Raw genomic sequence first — 18,670 nt, forward strand, 5'->3', positions numbered from 1 at the left:
CCTGCCATCCCTTGTGCTCTGGGAAGGCCCAATGCAATTCCTGTTGTTACCGCATAGATGGCGTTGAGCTGGGCTCTGCAGGTGGCTGCGCACCGGTGCGCGGAGCAGCACTCCTGTGTGCGTGCCTTTGTAAGGCCAGATAAATACATCTATATTTGAAAATGTTATGTTTTGATAGCAATCAGCTATCAGACACTTGAATGATCCCTCTCTGTTTCACGCTCGGCTCCGTTGTGCTTAAGATCCGTTTCACTGCTGTCACCCAGGATCATCTTCTCCTGCTTTATGTCTCTCATTTACACTCCCTAAGAAGGGGACTATCATTTAAACCTCTGTACCCTGCCCGAGATAAGCGCAGTGACGTATCTCGCCTTCGCGCTACTCGAACAATGCGCCTGCATTGATGCTCTCTTGCTTCCCCTGGGGCAGCATGGTCGGATCCCCAACACCCCGCCAGGTTTGCGTTTCCCTGCCGGCTCCCCTCATGCCTGGCCCGCTGTTTCCTTGAAACTTGTCCTGTACTTTACTTTCAATGCAGCAGGGAGTCAGAATTACGCCCACTGTTCCCTTCTATTCTTGGCCCTCTGCTTCCCTCACCTCCCAACCAAAATCTGTTCGCCTTCTGAAAATGGTTTATATTTTCTGACTGCGAGAAAGCATCTCTCCCACGGGGGTTGTGGTGCCGTTGGCTGCCACCCTGCAGAGCCCAGCAGCCTGGGGCGGGGGGCTGCTCCTGTCCCCTCTTTCCAGCCACGCTCAAGCGCTGATCCGCGTTGGGGCAGTAGGTTTTGGGTTTTGTGGCTCCTACAATCCCCATTTGTTGCATTCATCGCTTGCTTCCTGCCAGCGTTGCTAAATATACTGAAGTCGTCGGTGGGAATTATTGGTGTGGCCGTGTTTCTCTCTTTCAAAGTCTGTGATGGCTGGGTGAGATGGAACATGCTATTTGTCCCCTCTCCAAACAACGTCTCTGTCGAATCAACAAGAACAGATTATTCATCTGCTGCGGGAAGCTAATTGCAAACAATCATAAACCAAAATGTTATTTCATTGCAAAGTAACGGACAGCGCTGTCTCTGGACCAAACGGCAACCAGGTTCAAGCACAGCTCTGGCCACCTCAACACAGCCCTGTTGCAAGGATTTGTTCAGTTTTGGGCTTCTCGGTACAAGGATGTTGAGGCACTGGAGTGCGTCCAGAGAAGGGCAACAAAGGTGGAGAAGGGTTTGGAGCCCAGGGGTTCTGGGAGTGGCTGAGGGACCTGGGATTGTTTACCCTGGAGAAGTGGAGGCTGAGGGGAGACCTTGTTGCTCTCTGCAGCTCCCAGAAAGGAGGTTGTGGTGAGATGGGTGCTGGGCTCTTCTACCAAGGAACAAGAGATGGGATGACAGGAAATGGTCTCAAGTTGTGCCAGGGCAGGTTTAGACTGGATATTGGGAAAAAAATCTTCACTGAAAGGGTTTTCAGGCACCAGCAGAAGCTGCCCAGGGCAGTGGTGGATTTCCCATCCCCGGAGGTGTTTAGAAGACAGGTAGATTAGTTGCTCAGAGTTCTGGTTTAGTAGTGGATAGGTATGTTTAGATTCAATCTCGAAGTTTTTTACCAGCTAAATGATTCTATGATTCTATGACTCTTCTAGTTGTTTAGGGGTATTCATCTCATGGGACATTTTCCTCAGCAAGGCAGCAGTAGAACATGTTATTCACAGTCCAAGGAGAGACCCTACAATGCCAGAGCAGACTGACTTGCACCTGAGGAAGAGCGAGAAGCCCTAAGCTCACGTCAAGACAGAGCTGTAGGACCAGCACCACCTCCCCAGAGCTTCTCACCTCTACCTGCAGTGTGGGAAATTATGAGGTGCCCTCTACTACATTGAGATCTCCAGAACAAAACCCCCAATTCAGTATTTTTGAGTTGCCTATTTAATGATCCTCAGCCAAGGGGGTGCCACAAATATCAGCATCCATGATTCAGGGTGTGGAGGAACATCATGGGGGACACCGTGGAGACTCTGCAGTTCAGAAACATGGAAGGGTTTTGCTGCAGATGAAATTTGCGTGTCTCATTCTCACAGCATCCTCCATCATTCATGGTTGGACCTTACCTCTTATGATGTACTGTGACATTGACCTTTGATGAGCGTCTAGCATAGAATGAGTTACCCTCTGTGACCTCACTTGGCCAAAATCTGGTCAGCATGGCCTTGCGGAGTCCTTGTTTTATAGAAGATGGAAACAAGAGACACTGGCCACACAATTCTTCTTGCCACTGCTTGGTCTCTAAATTGAGCAGCTGGTTTGCAGAGAGTCAAATTTTCAATGAAAAGAGCTCATTTCCATGGGACGCTGAGCCTTCCCACAGAGAAGCATCATGTTTACCTCCAGCCTTCTGTCTTTTCCTTAAAACCACTTTCTTTAGGAAATTACGTGGGCACTTCATTTTTCCTGGGGACACACTATGCAAGAACAGGCTTTGAGTCATCTCCTCAGCTTCTTAACTGAAATATGAAACAACTCATAACGGAATGGCCACCAGAGCAGTGGTGTTCATGAAGTGGCTTATGAGGAGGTCTTCTAGGCTGAGGCCACTGCCAAGACCACCGTCTCCCTCTCGTTGTACATGGCAGTATTTTTTGCCAAAATGCTCGCTTCTGTGAGTTCTTCTTTCCACTGCATAGTTTGTCTCAGCACAAGAAAGACATGGATCTGTTGGAGTGAGTCCAGAGGAGGCCACAAAGATGATCTGAGGGCTGAAGCACATCACATATGAGAACAGGCTGAGGTAGTTGAGGTTATGCAGCCTGGAAAAGAGGGTGAAGGTGGGGAGGCCCTGGCCCAGGTTGCCCAGAGCAGTGGTGGCTGCCCCATCCCTTGAGGTGTTCAAGGCCAGGTTGGATGGAGCTTGGAGCCCCTGATCCAGTGGGAGGTGTCCCTGCCCATGGCAGGGGTTTGGAATTGGGTGGGATTTGAGATCCCTTCCAACTCAACCCATTCTACAATTCTATGAATCAGATGCCCTATATTTTCAACTGCCTTTTGTCAACAGAGCAAAGTCATTGCTTTGACAGCAATATTTGCAAAGTCTTTGTTAAGAGGTGGCTGAACAACATTGACAGCATTTTGTTTGGGTTATTTCTTAAAGCTGAAATGTTCTTTGTAAAGCCTCAATAGTTTCAACACACATCTTCCTGAAAAATCATTGTGGTTTGCAATAATGCAACTGTAATCCTCCGGCTCAGTGATTAATGTTAGCTGGGCTGTGAGACAGGCAGCTCCAAAAGGCCAAACACTGGCATTTGGGGAGATCACGGTAGTTTGGGATGATAGTTGCCAAAATGGATCAAGGACAAATCCACCAGATTTGAGTTCACTGTTCAAGATTTATTGTACCCCCTGAACAAGGAGCAAGTTTAGGATGGAAAATAAGGTTTGAAAAAAGCCCAAATTCATAGGATTATAGAATGGTTTGGGTTAGAAGGGACATTAAAGCCCATCCAGGGCATGGGCAGGGACCCCTCCCACTGGATCAGGGGCTCCAAGCCCCATCCAACCTGGCCTTGAACCCCTCCAGGGATGGGGCAGCCACCACTGCTCTGGGCAACCTGGGCCAGGGCCTCCCCACCCTCACAGCAAAACATTTCTTCCTCAGATCTCATCTCAATCTCCCCTCTTTCAGGTTAAAACCATTCCCCCTCATCCTTATCCTGCACTCCCTGATCAAGAGCTCCTCCTGAGCTTTCCTGCCACAGGTTCTCTCCAGGTGATTTCTAGGGTCACGTTTCATCATAAACCTTTTTCTATTGTGAGCAATACAGTGTTCCTCAAATCTTCTTCCCAGTTTGGCATCATCAGAGATGGGGGATTCTGCTCTGAACTTTGCACTTCCATATGACAGCTCAACATGCCCCACCTCTGCTTTCTGGGCAACGTGCACAAGAAATTTATTTGATTAAGTCTAATGAAGACAAGAGTGTTTCACACCTTTCTGTGAAACACCTCAATGCACTCCAGTCCAGCCTGCTGGTTTACAGATTGAGTTTTGAAGACTTGCAACTGCTCTACAGCTTCTAGAAAACCACAAAGGACACCAATAGTCAAAAGCAAGAACAAAGTTTCTTAAGCCTGGTCTGTCCTAGCTGAAGGTCTTGCATAGGAGGACCCACAGGGAGCTCAAGCCACTTCAGAGGGAACAATCTTTGCAGATGACAGAACAAATAATCACTGCCATACCCCAGCTTCCTATCTTGCACCTTCCTCCAGCTCCATATGTTTCTCTTTACCATGTAGAGTCTTCCTGCTCTTTAGCCAAATTCTCATGCATCAAACCATGCCAAGTCCTAAACTCACCAGAAACAGTGCATGGGATGCTGAATGCCTTGCATCTATCAGACACAGCCTGCTCATAGTCTCTACCTCTGGACAATCAGTGGTGTTTGTCGGGTCAAATGTGCCCTTAGGAAACCTCAAGCCATCCTAAAGAAGCCCCCATTCTTCTTAAGGTCCAATTTCTTCTCCAAAGACTGTCTGGAAGATTTCCAAAGGATGACCGGGTGCAGGTCCTGGTTCATCACACAGGTGAGCTCCAGCACCCAGCGTGCATGCTGTTATTCATGAATGCCATGCTGTGACAGGGCACAGCTGTATGTCCTACATGGTTTGGTCCAGATGCACTTATAATTTGCCTCCATCCTTCACTGTTTCTCTGTTGCTTTAGCTGTGTGCTCTCCTTTCTCTACATTCTCCATCCTGCTCCACAGTGGTTCCCTTTCCTCCACGTCTCTCAGATGATGGCAGCAGGGAGAAGGGAAGAGTCCAGTTTTTGAGCTGGAATAGCCTTACCTTCACTGTTTCTGGACAACCCAGGGTGCTGGTTCATGTTTGGTAGTAAATCCACAGCAGCTGGGGGAAATAAGTGCTGGCCAGGTCTCCAACACCATCATTATGGTGCCTCCAACACCATCATTGTGGTGCCTCCAACACTGCACTGCTTAAGGTATGAGAGCATCCCTGGAAACCTCTGCAGGCGCTGGAGGATTTCAAGTTAAGACATGAGCGAGGAGAGTAAGCTGAGATGAATAATTTATTTTGGTGAATTTCTCTTCCCTCTGTTTACAGATTGTCTAGGAGCAGATTGCAGCTTTCGCACCTCAATTCATTATTGGAAACTATTTGCAGATAGTTCCCGGTCTGCAACTCATTTGCTAACTCTGTTGGGAGTACTGCAGCGCTGAAATCAGAGCTGGGTGGATTGGTCATGTGGTGCTGCCATGTTCTTGTTCCTCCATGAAAGATATGTGACGTTTCGAGTCAGGCTGTAAGGGCAGATGCTCCTAAGCATGAATTGTGTTTTCATTTTCTGCCAGTGCTCTCCAGTAGCCCTTATGCACATCCCTGCATCTGCCCCTGCCAGGACATCCAGACCAGCCATGTGAAGTTGAACTAGGGCAACTGTTGGGTTTTGCACCCAGGACACGGCACCCTGGGTGTCCACACAGCCTGGAGAGCGAGAGGCTGGAGAGCAGCCCTGGGGAAAGGGATCTGGGGGTTCTGGGTGATGGCAAGATGACCGTGAGCCAGCAGGGCCCTGGTAACCAAAGGGCAACTGTGCCCTGGGGTGCATCCAGCACGGCATCGCCAACTGGATGGATGAGGGATGATGGATGAGCTGGATGGATGGAAGAGAGGGGATTGTCCTGCTCTGCTCTGCACTGGGGTGGCCTCACCTTGAGATGGGATTCCTGGTTCAGCTCATTTGGGCAAGCAATGGCAGAGGATGCCCAGGGATGCAGTGGTCTCCTTCCCTGGATGTGTTCAAAAAACCTGTAGACGTGGTACTTTGGGACATAGTTTAGTAGGCATGGTGGTGTTGGGCTGATGGCTGGACTGGATCTTCCTAGAGATCTTTTCCAACCTTAATGATTCTACAATACAGTGATGATTTCTATTTAAACCAGCTCTATAGAGGAGCACGTTTTACCCTTGGTCTAAGTTTGGGCTTTTGCTGCCCATCTCCCCACTCCCCTTGGCTCTACCTGCACATGCTGATGAGAATCTCCCACCCTCATATAGTCCATGTAGTCATGAACCTTATCCAGTCCATCATTTAGAAGGAAAAAACTCATCCTGCCCAGAAATCCAGGGGTTCCTGTGAGCTGCTAATAAAACCAGACACTTTGAGATGAGGAACCTTTCCCTGCAGACCCTACGAGTGCCCAGATCTGCTATGGAGGAGGCTCCTTTGAATCAAGAATCTGACCAGGAAGTCACTGAAGAAACCTCTTAGTGCTTTGTGTTTCTCCTTCTTCAAAGTCCATTTAGCACCTTTGACTGTTCCCAGTGGCTTCACCGTGAGCTCAGGGCAGCTTCAAGCCACACACAAGCTCCCATCCAGCTGAGTCGCCCTAAGGCTTCAAACCAAGCAGTTTTCTGCAAGAGATGCCTGAATAAATCCGTGGCCCTTCCTGCACAGCCCTATGATGCTCTGAAGGATTCTTGGCGTATCCCAATCTCAGCAGCACCGCCAAGACCAGGTGGGAACCTTTTACTGCGTGACGAGGGGGGATTGATGTGTCAGGCTGAAGCGAGTGCTGTGATGATTTATAGGAACAACTCGTCCAAACCGACCCTATTGCTCAAGCAGAAGAGGCCTGAAATCTGAGAGAAATCACAAGCAGAAACTATGAGGCTCATAATTCACCTTCCTGGGTGAGGTAGCAGCCATGGGGAATCGCTGGGGGTGGATGCACTGACAGAGGAAAAGCTTTTCTCACTCTGCTTTGCCCATCCAGGCTCTGGCACAGGTTTTCATGGCAATAGGTGCAAAACAGCACCTAAAGACAACACAGATAATGCCTTTTCCAGAACTGACGCAATACGGTCATGAGCTGAGGGGAGACCTCATCGGTCTCTGCAGCTCCAGGAAAAGAAGTCGTGGTGAGATGGGTGCTGGTTTCTTCTCCCAAGTAACAAGTGATGGGATGAGAAGAAGTGGCCTCGAGTTGCACCAGGGCAGGTTTAGATTGGATATTGGGAAGAATTTCTTCACGAAAGGGGTTCTTGGGCACTGGCAGAGGCTGTCCGGTGTAGTGGTGGAGTCCTCATCCCTGGAGGTGGTTAAAAGACAAGCAGACGAGGTGCTGAGGGATCTGGTTTAGTAGTGGACAGGTATAATTGGACCTGATGATCTCATAGGTCTTTTCCAACCAAATAATTCTATGATTCGATAGTTACATATACATATATTCAGTGTGCAGGTAGGATGATCCAATATTGCGTCCATGGATGTTTGGTCTGCTGGGAGAGTCAATCTGTCAGCATGAAACTCCTGTGCCCAGTGGTGTGCAATGATTCAAGTCTCAAAAATGGAGCAGTCACTACACTAAGATAAATCACAAAAGCACAGCACAGCTCATCGTCATGTGTGCAAACCTGTCCGAAGAGCCTTGCTGGTGCAGAGCCTCCCTGTGTTTGGCCAGTCTGTGTGGTATGTGTTTCACCTACTGAAAATGTCCAGGAGAGGACCATGACCTGTGTGACCTTCATATAAGACAATGGGTAGAGGGTATAATACGTAAACGATGTCAATACTCCTGATGGTGTTGTGTCTGCAGAGCCCTTCAAATTTGTATGCGAGAGTCTGACCCATTGTCTACCTATGCCTGTCCTCAGACCAGGTGAAAACTAATTCAAGACAAGATCTTCTTGCATTTCCAGAAGCATGACTTGTCCTAGGGTCCAGAGGGATCCCTGTCTAGTGGAGAAGGTAATATTCCTTGACCTGCTGATGGTCCACACTGCATTATACACCATGTGCTCATGCCTGCTCCTGTCTCCTGCGGGCACAGCTGGTTCCAGCACTCAGCTAGGCACAACAGCAAACAAACTGGTCTTCTAGTGTCCTTTTCCTGCCTCCTTGTTCCTCCAGGTGGTGTTTTCAGATGCTCACATCCCCATCAGACACAGAAGAGCTACAGCCACCAGGCAGTGGGGAGGAAAGACAAAAAAACCTTTAGCAAATCAGCACAAGGGGACTCAAGAATCAACTCCATTAGATCCTATTCTTTAAATGAGGTGTGAACATGGCAAAGGGCAATATTTTCCCCTTTTATGTGCCCTCTCTATTACTCCACATCCACCTCTCTCTTACACCTTCTCCTCATCACCCTTAAACCCAGGAATGTACCCCAAAGACATTAAATCCACTCTGCTCACAAATGAGGGTTAAAGAGAGCAACTGAGAGGTTGACACTTTGCAAACAAGACTCAATGCAAAGGAAGAGAATTGATCTAAGTATGATTAAGCATTAGATAAAGATGAACACGTAATTATCCAGTCAAAGCAAGGTGTCTCTTGATCTTGGTGAACGTTGGCTCCTTTCCGAGCTGCAAATGAGCTGCACAGAATTACTCATGCTGTAATTGCAAGCCACCTCAGATCTCCCAGGAGATCTTCTACTTGGGAGACTCCTCCTTCACTCAGTCCTTGCTAGACAGCTTTTAGGCAGGTTGGGAAATGGGAAGCACAAGTGTCCAATATGCAGGCAGAGAAGGACCCAGACTCCTGTACCTCGTGCTGTGAGCTTGGAAAGCAAGCTCACATTGGGACACCCGTCATAGCGTGGAGCACCACTTTGCACACCAAGGTCACAGCCACAGTGGTGACCTGTGTGTTACAAATGGTTGGGTCTCAAACGAGCCCAAAGCAGTGCAGGAATCTGCAAGAAAAGTCACTCTCAGTCCTCAGTAGTGGTGCTCTCTCCATTTCAAGATTAACCTTTCAGAAATGTCAGCCAAACAGCCTCACACTGCCTGCTGCCATCCTGGTAGAACCTGTAATTTTTGGTGTTGTGACTGCAGCTTCGGTTTAACTCCTTCATTACACGTGTCCACCTTCCAGTGCTCTCCCTGACAATTCCAGGTCCAGGGTCCTTTTATCTGCAGCGATCTTGATGCTCTGCACATAGGTGACCTTTCTCTCCTGATGCACCACTTGGGATGGCAAAGTCAGAGGGCACTGCTGAAACGCTAAATCTTGAAGGTGTGTTTAACAATGAAGAGCAGCGTACTCCTAACCCGTGGTACCCGGCCTGTCACTGCAGAAAGAGCAGAGCATCATCCTCTCTCTCCAGAAGATGTCCACAAACCCTCTGTTGAAAGCCATGGTCCCACCTGAGGGTCGCAGCCTTGGCTTTTTAGGTGTAGTGGTCCCTCAGCAGCATCTTTACCAAGTGCTGCCTTGTGCTGTGTGTACGGAAGAGAGGGGCTGTATGGTGCTGAGCTCTAGGATGTGCCAAGTAGGACAGGGGTGCAGCACACGTTGGTTAGGGTGTAGGCATGGACACAGGATGGGCAGGGATAGAGCTGGAGATGGCCCTTACACACGCAGAAGAAGTAGAGGGAACAAGGCACGCAAGGCAAAAGGAGCAGAGAAGGTAAGTATTATGCTTAATCTGGGATGCAATTAGGAATGTAGGCTGGAGGTGTGGGAAGGAAGAGAACTAGGGAGTCATCCCTGCACCCCTGCACTCTGGAGGGGCAGAAGGACAATGCACAAAGAGAAAGGTACCTCTCATTCCCAAGGGGACGGAGGAGAGGGGCTCAAGGCGTTAGGCTGTACCTTTACATTTGGACCTTGTTAGAGGGTGTCTGTGGGATTACAGATCTCTTGGATTATTTTTAGGTGAGATTTCAGACGTGGATGACTGCAAGTGAAAACTCTAGCAGGAGAAGGGATGGGGCAGCCACCACTTCTCTGGAGAACCTGGGCCAGGGCCTCCTCATCCTCACAGCAAAACATTTCTGCCTAAGATTTCATCTCCATCAGCCCTCTTTCAGCTTCAAACCGTTCCTCATCATCCTATGCCTGCATTCCCTGATCAAGAACCCCCCCTTTAGCTTTCCTCGAGCCCCTTTCTGTACTGGAAGCTGCTCTAAGGTCCCCCTGGAGCATTCCCTTCTCCGGGTTGAACAGCCTGTCCTCTCACAGGAGGTGCTCCAGCCCTCACACCATCTTTGTTGCCTCCTCTGGACTCGGTCCAACAACTCCATGTTCTTCCTGTGCCATTGAGTATTATTGTATGAGAACACGGCTTTATTTACCATTGGGAGGTTCTGCCCTGCACTGAGAAAAGTCAGAATGGTTTCCATTCTGGTGGTGGCACTGAAGGTCCTGAAAGGCTTACAGGTGAGGTAGGTCCTGCTCCTACCCTCCAATCCCAGCTTGGGGCACAATCCAGAGCTCTGCCAGCTGCTCTGGTCCTGGAAGCTCTGCACCTCAGCCCTGCTCCAGCACGCTGCTTCTATCCATCTGCCCATGTCTCCTAACAGCAGCTTTTCCCCTGCTCTCCTCTCAACGCTTCGGTCATGGGTGACAGATAAAATGTCAGTAAGAGATCTCTAGCAGACATCTGGAAGCCATACCTCCCTGCTATGTGGGGACAGCTGAGGCTGTTTGCATAATTAAAGCTCACACTTGGTCAACGACCTCCAGCTGGCTCAGATGGCCACTTAGGCCTTCCTTTGGTTGCACTTCTTTTTCCCATAGATGATTGTGGCGTCGGCATGAGGAACCCCACAGATCTTCAGGTGAGATGGGTTGTTGTACATGGGAGAAATGGTTTCCTGGCTCATCTTGGAGCAACACCTACAGAGAAAGATGCAAACCGAGGAGGCCTTCAAGAGATGTGGTTATGACCCAAGACCTCAGTGCAAGCTGCTCTGGAGATTGTGAATATTCGGGTGACAAGCCATAAAGGAGGAACGTATATTTAATAGCATACATGTATCTATGTGTACATAGATATAGAAAAGTACATGTGGCAGCAGTGTGATAGCTCTTGCCAGCAGGGACAATGCCACCATGTCTTCATGTTCCAGATATTGGGCTTTCTCTGGCACCATTGTGTCCTCCTCCTTTCCCCACTGAGCAGATGAGTTCACTTAATAAAAGTCTGTCTTTCTGCTTCCCAGGACAAATGCCGATGGGAACTGCTTATGCAGTAAGAACTTGTTCGCTCCCAGCTGGGGAAGGAGGAATGAGGAGGAACGAGAAGCTTGACACTGCTTCATCTTCAACCACGTGTTTTTGGGTAAACTGAGACAAGATGATGTCCTTCCTGGATGGATTCCAAGGGAGCAGGCGTCCAGGTGCTCCTCCTGCCTCCCAAAGGAGCATCCTGGACCAAACCCATTGCAGCGGGAGGAAGCATTGTGGGTCCAGGTGCTCCTGTTGCATCCCCAAGGATCTTCCTGGCTCCAGGGACCAAACCCACTGCAGCAGCAAGAGATGCTGCCGATCCAGGTGCTCCCTGTGCTCCTGAGGAGCATCCCTGCTCCAGTGACCAAACCCACGGGAGAGTCATCTGGGTCCAGGTCCCTCTTGCCCCTGCCCAGAGAGCATCTCCAGGCTCCAGAGACCCATCCCCAAGCTCGGGGGCTCTGCTGCCCCTGGGACCCCCGGCCGAGGGATGCAGGGGGAGGATGCGGGATGGAGGGGGGATGCGGGATGGAGGGGGGATGCGGGATGGGGAGGATGCAGGATAGGGGGGGATGAGAAATGGAGGGGGAGATGTGGGATGGGGGGGATGCAGGATGGCGGGGAGATGCGGGATGGGGGGAGATGAGGGATGGAGGGGGATGCGGAGGATGCGGGATGGGGGGGAGATGAGGGATGGAGGGGGATGCGGGATTGGGGGGAGATGAGGAATGGAGGGGGATGCGGGATTGGGGGAAGATGCGGGATTGGGAGGATGTGGGATGGGGGGAGATGAGGGATGGAGGGGGATGCGGGATGGGGGGAAGATGCGGGATGGAGGGGGATGCGGGATGGGGGGGAGATGGGGGGGGGGGGGGGGGTAGGATGCGGGCCGGCGCTCGGGCATCCCTATCCGCGGCTGCCTTTAGGTGGCACCTCTCCTCCAGGAATGAGCCTTCCGGAGCCGCCCGGCCCTACCCGGGCCCCGCGGGGGCTCCGGCGCGGCTTCTCCGCCAGCGCTGCCCCTGCGCGCTCCGTCTGCCCCCGGCCCCTCCCTCCCTCCCTTCCTCCCTCCATCCATCCCCTCCATCCCGTCTACCCCCGTCCTCCCTCTCACTCCTCCAGCCAGTAAATCCGATCTAGGCTGATTCCTCTCACGTCAAACCACATGATCCCATAAAACATTCATCGCCTTCTTCTCCCATCCCCGCTCGCTCCCGGAATTCAGCGCCGCAGGCTCCGCGCTCCCCGCCGCCGCGGGAGCCGCCGCAGCCCCGGCCCCGTGCGTGCGGCGGGCGGGAGGGGAGGACGGGAGGACGGAGGGAGGAGGAGGCAGGCAGGCAGGCAGGGAGGGGGAGCCTCGCCTGGATGCTGACTCCAGCTCGGGGGCTGCTCATTCCCCCGATGAGCCAGGGCGGCGGCACTGGGAGAGACCCCCCCCCGCGCTCCGCCTGAAGTTTTCCACCAAGGATCTTGGCTCCGCTTTCCCAAGGATTTGTAACCGCTGCCCGCTCGACTTCGCGCCTCCAGACGTGCCTTCCCCGACCCCTAAGATGAAGAGGGCGATAGCTGAAGGTAGGAGCATCCTTCCCCCCCCACACCCCCCCGCACCCCCCCCACATTCCCGGGGGGCGGCGGCGGCGCGGGGCGAGGCGGCCCCGTCCCCAACTTCGCATCGCACCGGGAACTTCCCTCGCTCCAACTTTTTTTTTTGTGTTGTTTTTTTTTTCCGGTAGGGACAGCCGAGTCCCGCCGTGGGGAGAGGGGCGAACCCCCGGGGCTTGGGCTGGGCTGGGGGATGCTGGGATCGGCCGGTGGGAAGCGGGAGAAGGCGCGGGGGGGGAGCGATGGGGAGGCGAGGCTGGAGATGGGCTCGGCATGGCGGGAGAGCAGCGGGCTGAGCCCCCCCCTCCAGCCCCAACCTCTCGGAGGAGAGGGGGTGAGGGACAGGCAGCCCCCCGCCTCGGCCATGGGGTGCCTGGGCTCCTGGCGAAGTTGGGATGCTGCCGGGGGAAGCGCATCCCGCACCCTGCATCCCGCACCCTGCATCCCGCGGGGCTCGGAGCTGCTGCTCCTGCAGAGGGAGCCGGAATGGGGAGCGATGGGGAATGGGGGAGCCCGGCTTCCCACCCCCGCTCCCAGTCCGAAGCTCCGCTTCCCAGCCCGAAGCTCCGTCTCCCGCGGGTGCCTTCAGCCGGGGAAGTTTGTGGATGCTCCGCAGGTGCGGTGGGAGCCATCCCTCAGGGACTTCCCACCTCAGCCTGATGGTCCTTTAGGGAAGAGCTTGGTGTGCAGGAGGGACCCCCACATCGGCTGGTCGAGGCACACAGAGCGTGGGGCTGGCCTGGCAGAGCATCCTGGGGCTGAAAACAGCTCTTTTCCATCTGCTTTGGCAGCCTTGGCCACAACCTGTGCTTCCAGGCTCCTGGTGTGCAGGGATGGGACTGGGGCTGCTCTTGGAGCTGCCCTGCTGTGCAGTCGTAGCTTGGCCGTTTGCAGTCACTCTGGGTGAAACCCTGAACGACGGACCTACATTTGGAGGAATGCATGCTTGGAGCACTCGGAGAAGCGTGTGCCACCCAGGTGTGTTTGCTGGAAACCCAGCCCACGGGCTGCGATTTCCAACTGGAGTGCGCAGCCCATGGTGGGAGCTCCACCGCCATCCAGGCAGCGTTGGGCATCTTGCTGCACGGAGTTTTTGCCCGCGTGTGCCATCCCAGCTTGCTTCCCGTCTCTGTCATTGACATAAATACAATCTTTTTTCCTTTCATTCTTTCTTTGGAGGGCGCTCTGGCAGGTTTATTTGGGATGATCGGACATATCCAAGCTCTGAGCCAAAGAGCACGCCGCCTCCTTTAGAGAATTCCTATCATTTTTAATTCTGGAATGGCCAATTCTGGAATGACCAATTCTGGAATGGCCAACTCCTGTTTGGGAAATGCCCCGGGAATAGGGTCAGGTTGCGCTCATAGCCTCTCCCGTGGGCCTTTAAGGGGTACTGATATTTCAGGGTTCGTTTGCGACGTGCTGCACCGTAGCCTGGTGCATGGCTTACCCATCGATTCGTACCCAGGGCTTTTGGTTGCTGGTGCCCAGACTCGCCGTGCCAGGCTGGTGGTGAGGGCTGTTTTGTCTGCTGTGACGCTGTAGGATGCTTTCAGCTGTGCCGAACAGCATCCAGGTGATGGGTGTGGTACAGGAGAGCCTCTCTCGTGCCGTTCTACCCTGCTGCAGCACAGCGCTTTCCCTTACGTTGTGACATTCCCAGCGTCGTGTGAAGCAACCCAGAAGACAATGAGATATAAAATGTGTGTTCCAACGGCTTTATTTATAGAACAGGGCTTTGAGGGGTTTGGGTTTGAATGATTTTGTTTCCCTGCAGTTTATGAATTGTTCCTGCAAGGGGCAGGGGAGCCTGGGCTGCCAGGAGGTGCGACTGCAAGTCCTTAGGAACCTTGGGAGATTATGTTTTGCTGAGTGACCATCCTGCTGTGGCTGGACTACATTTCCCACCGTGGGCTGCCAGGATACTTCAAGTGCCTGGAAGCCTGAAATAGTCACCAAGGGCAGTTTGACCAGCGGAGCTTTTCCCTGGTGTTCTCAGCACTTTCTGCCTTATTAACACAATTTTCTTTACATTGGAAGAGATCTTTCCGTGCTTATTCTTATGCAAAATATATATTTGTTTAAGAAACAAATACAAATCTATGCAATATGAGAACCTACACCAACCTCAGGGACTGGGATTCACTGCTGTGAGAACAGCTCTTTGTCTTGTGAGAAGATACCGCTCATCTATGCGTTATTTTTCTTTTTCCTCTCTGTATAATGTTTGTTTGCATGAAGGGTCTGCAGCGTTTTCTGGGCTCCGTCCTCCCTTCCCCACCAAGCAGCCCATCCCTCAGACCTATGTCCTGTAGGACCGTCAAAGGGTGTGTTTGGAGAGGTTTTCTTAAAGAGGAATATCAGGGTGCAAAGGTGGAGGTGCTGTTGCACGGCTCCGTGCCTGGATTTTGTGTCAGTGCAGATGTCGTTGGGTCCCTGCTGGTTCTGTGATGTTTTCCCCACTATGAGCGCCAGAGAAAGCTGGTCCAGAAAAGAAGTGAATTAGAAACAGCGAGAAAGGCACTGCCGCTCTCTCCGCTGCGGTGGCTTGTGGGCAGCATGTGCCTGCACTGCTCGCCACCAGCGCAGGGAGCGTGGCTGTCCTGTCTCAACAAGCTGCATCCTTCATTAATTCCCTCCATCCGTGTTCGGATGCTCTGGGCTTCACTTCGGTTAAAACCTCCTGGGAGCCTGTGCAGAGGCTGTTCGTAAGGATGAAGGAGATGGTGGTGGGAAGGAATAAGGTGAGGAAAAGGGCAGTTTCCTGCACAACTGAGGTACCTCCCTCTGCTTTCATCTGCTATGTGCTCTGCTCTTGGGCATGGAAGGAGAGGGCAGCAGAGTGGTTGTCCATCCATACACTCAACCCGGTGGCTCACTGGAGTTGGGAACTGGCAGGGGATGTGAGGGTCCATGACTGACACCCCCATAGGTATCTTGATAGCTCTGTGACAATCAGTGACGAAGGCCTTGTGCCTGTATCATCTTCTTCTGATCCATCCATACTCTCGACCCGGTGGCTCACCGTGGAGTTGGGAGCTGGTAGGGGACGTGGGGGTCCATGACAGACACTCTCACAGGTGTCTTGATAGCTCTGTGACAATCAGTAACGAAGGCCTTGTTGCCTGTGTCATCTTCTTCTGACACCAGCGATGACTTTGGCCACTAAGCCTTCCAAAGGAAGAAGCAAAATCCACAAAATACAGCACCATCTCTGTGGGTTTTCCACCTTCTTTGGCTTGGAAGCAGCGAGGGAGAGTGTGAGATGGGGGCAGGGAAGGATGCTCTGGAGGCCAGCTCTGAGGCACAGTGCTACACGCGCTGATACTGGCTTTGAGGAGCTGCTGCCTACCCTGGAACGCACAGCGCCTTCCTTCCCTTCCCTTCCCTTCCCTTCCCATCCTCCTAAGCCTTGAGGGAGAGGAGGAGGGAGAGGGAAGATCAGTTGAGCCAGAGCCTCGGCACAAAGGAGGACAAGGAAGATTGCAAAGAGCTGAGGTCTAATCTCTGCTCTGGCTGCCGTGCCCGTTGCTCGTGAGGCTCAGCGCAGGGTGCATCCTGCTGGAGAGGCTGAAGCTGCAGCTCCAGTGCAGGATTCACCCGGCGCATCCAGCGGGAGGTGGAACCGAAGGGAGAAGAAAGGAATCGGTCTAATTAGGTGTGCATTCTCTTCCCCTTGGATTTGCAATGCTTTCTGCTGCTGTCACCTTCATTAAGACATATCTCTGAGTGCCAAATGCCTCTTTTGATGTTCCTAAAGAGGCTTTTTTATGCAGAAGGCACGCACGCAGTGGAACAGGAGTATCCTGTTGCACTGCTAAGAGGTGCCCTAAGAGGCAGCATCGCAGTATGGTGCCTGCAAGGGCTGGGAATTGCCCTCGTGCTTCTCCCCCATCCACAGAGAAAGCTTCGTGCTATGTCCTAAGCCAGGTGGGTCTGTCCAGTGAGGAACAGGGTTTCAGGGCTTCTCCATGACAGACACACAGGGAGGTGTGGGAGGGAGGCGTGTGATCTACAAAGCCCAGCCTCTCCTCCACTTTCATGCTTGTGGTTGCAACTCCTTGAGGTTTCCGGAGACTAAGGGAAGAGGGAGACAATTGTACGGAGAAATCGTAATCAGCAAGAAGAAGCAAAAGGTGGATCCTTCTGTGTTTGCACAGAGACGCCAAAGCAATTCGTGGAGACCTTGCTAAACTGTGCAGACTCGCCTCAGCCTGCACCGGTGCCTCGTTACAGCTCTTGGGACATGGAGCAGCCTGAGGTTTGGGTGATGATCCATTACGGTGATGTTCAGCAACGATGTGTAAGCTCAGAGCAGAAGGATGTCCAAGTGGCACAGATGTTTCCTATGCGTGCGTGCAGCATGCATGCATGTAAAGAGGAACACATCTGCTTGTGGTGTTGCACAGGCTCTGTCTGTATTTACTCTGCTTTTAAAGAGCTCCTGGAAGTCAGGTCTTCTGGAACCTGGCCTTGGCCCTGCTTCTGGCTTTATTGTATCCTTGACCAGGTCAATGAGCCTTTCTGTGATTTAGTTTCAGCTTTTCCAGCTCTGGTACTGGGAGAGGGATGCTGAGTTATCTCCCGAGGGATGCAGAATATGCTTAAAAGATCACTGCGGAGCTAAAATGTGCAGGTCTGTGCAATTGCAGATCACTTCTTCAGCCGTGACACAGTGTCAAGCTACGAGACTGATGAGATTCTCCTTAGGGGTCTTGCTGCATCAACAGCCGGGTTGTCTCTTTGGTCTGGCCTGCTTTCCTCACAACCCTTGCATTTTAGCTTGGAGTTGATCTGTAGCACCAGCAGATTTTGCAAGGTTCATTGTCTCTCCAGTCTCTGCTCCTGGAATCAGGACGCTAGAGAAGTGGCTGCAACCCTTCTCCTCCAGGCAGCAGCGATGTTAAGGTTCTCTCTGAGTGGGTCCAGCAAGGCAGGGATTATGGAAGATTTGCTTTTCTAGAGTAGTTTGGAAGGGACCTCTGGAAGTGTCTAATGAACCTCCTGCTCAAAGCACCGATAATTTCAATTCTGAATGCTTAAGGACTTGTTCTGTCAACTTGCAAGTGTCTCCAAGAATGGAGATATCTTCTGCTCCTCCATAACTCAGATTTCTTGGCTTGTCTGGCTGCTCCACACCTTTGTCACTTGGCCTGGGTCAGGACTATGAATGGCCTATGACCCTTTGGCATGGTTGGGGGTACCTTTTGTGTGTCCCTTAGCATGGCAGTTGTGTAAACTGCAGTGCCTGTGTCCATGCGTGATGGGAGTAAGTGGTTGTCCCTGTGAGTTCAGGAGCAGGCATCAAGAGAGATACCAAGGAGGACCTGAGAGTGATGGTCACAGTCTTGGTCCTCGTCCAGGGCTCTGGGAAAGGCAGAAGGCGTTTCCAGACATCTCTGTGTTGTACCTGTGTGTTTACTTTTCTGACTGCGTTTGGAGGTGAAGCGCTTGGATGTATTTTCTGTGTAATGGTTACAGCTCTCCCAGCGTGGTGTCCCACATCAACATTATTAAAAGCAGTTTCCCGGAAAATCTTTAGTCCTCAAATGCACCCTGTGCTGGAAGCCTTTTCTGGACACTGTGCAGTGGCATAGATATCTCTGAGGACACAATTTAGCATGGCCACATCCCAGAATCCTGGAGGTGCTGGTGGGAAGGACCCTCTGGAGGGTCCACACTCCCACCCTGAGCAGGCCTAGTGCTCGTGCCAGATCAGGTCTGCTTTGACTGTCTCTAGCTGAGCTATGAAAACCTCCAGATATTGGGACTTTCCCAGAGCTGACGCTGATTAAGAAGATTTTCCTGCTGTCTGAACTGATCCTCCCAAACTGCAGTTCTTGGCCGTGGCTCCTTGCTGTGTCATCTGGCCTCACAAAGGAGTTTTGGCTCTGTCATCCTTAGAACTGCCTTTGAGCAGTTGTAGGCTGCAATTAGATTGCCCATCACCACCTCTTTGCCAACCCAACCATCCTGACTTCCTCTACCTGACCTTGTAGGGCATCTGCTGTAGGATTTTCACCGTTTAGCTCACCCTGCTCTGGACTTTTTTTTGATTTGATGTATTAACTTTGGACTTAGGGGCTTATAGCTG

General features: G+C 52.0%; 1 protein-coding gene across 1 annotated transcript in view; it reads left to right on the forward strand.

The window, feature by feature from the left end:
* Window positions 1-12,036: 12,036 nt before the first annotated feature.
* The window catches only part of RTN4R (reticulon 4 receptor), a 76,359-nt gene continuing 69,725 nt past the window's right edge, over window positions 12,037-18,670 (forward strand). The window contains exon 1 of the mRNA XM_054082898.1: window positions 12,037-12,546. Coding sequence (XP_053938873.1) covers window positions 12,525-12,546 — 22 coding nt within the window. The 5' untranslated portion in view covers window positions 12,037-12,524. The remainder of the gene's footprint in view (window positions 12,547-18,670) is intronic.

This window comes from Cuculus canorus, chromosome 17 (genome assembly GCF_017976375.1).
Source record: "Cuculus canorus isolate bCucCan1 chromosome 17, bCucCan1.pri, whole genome shotgun sequence".
Lineage (NCBI taxonomy): Eukaryota > Metazoa > Chordata > Aves > Cuculiformes > Cuculidae > Cuculus > Cuculus canorus.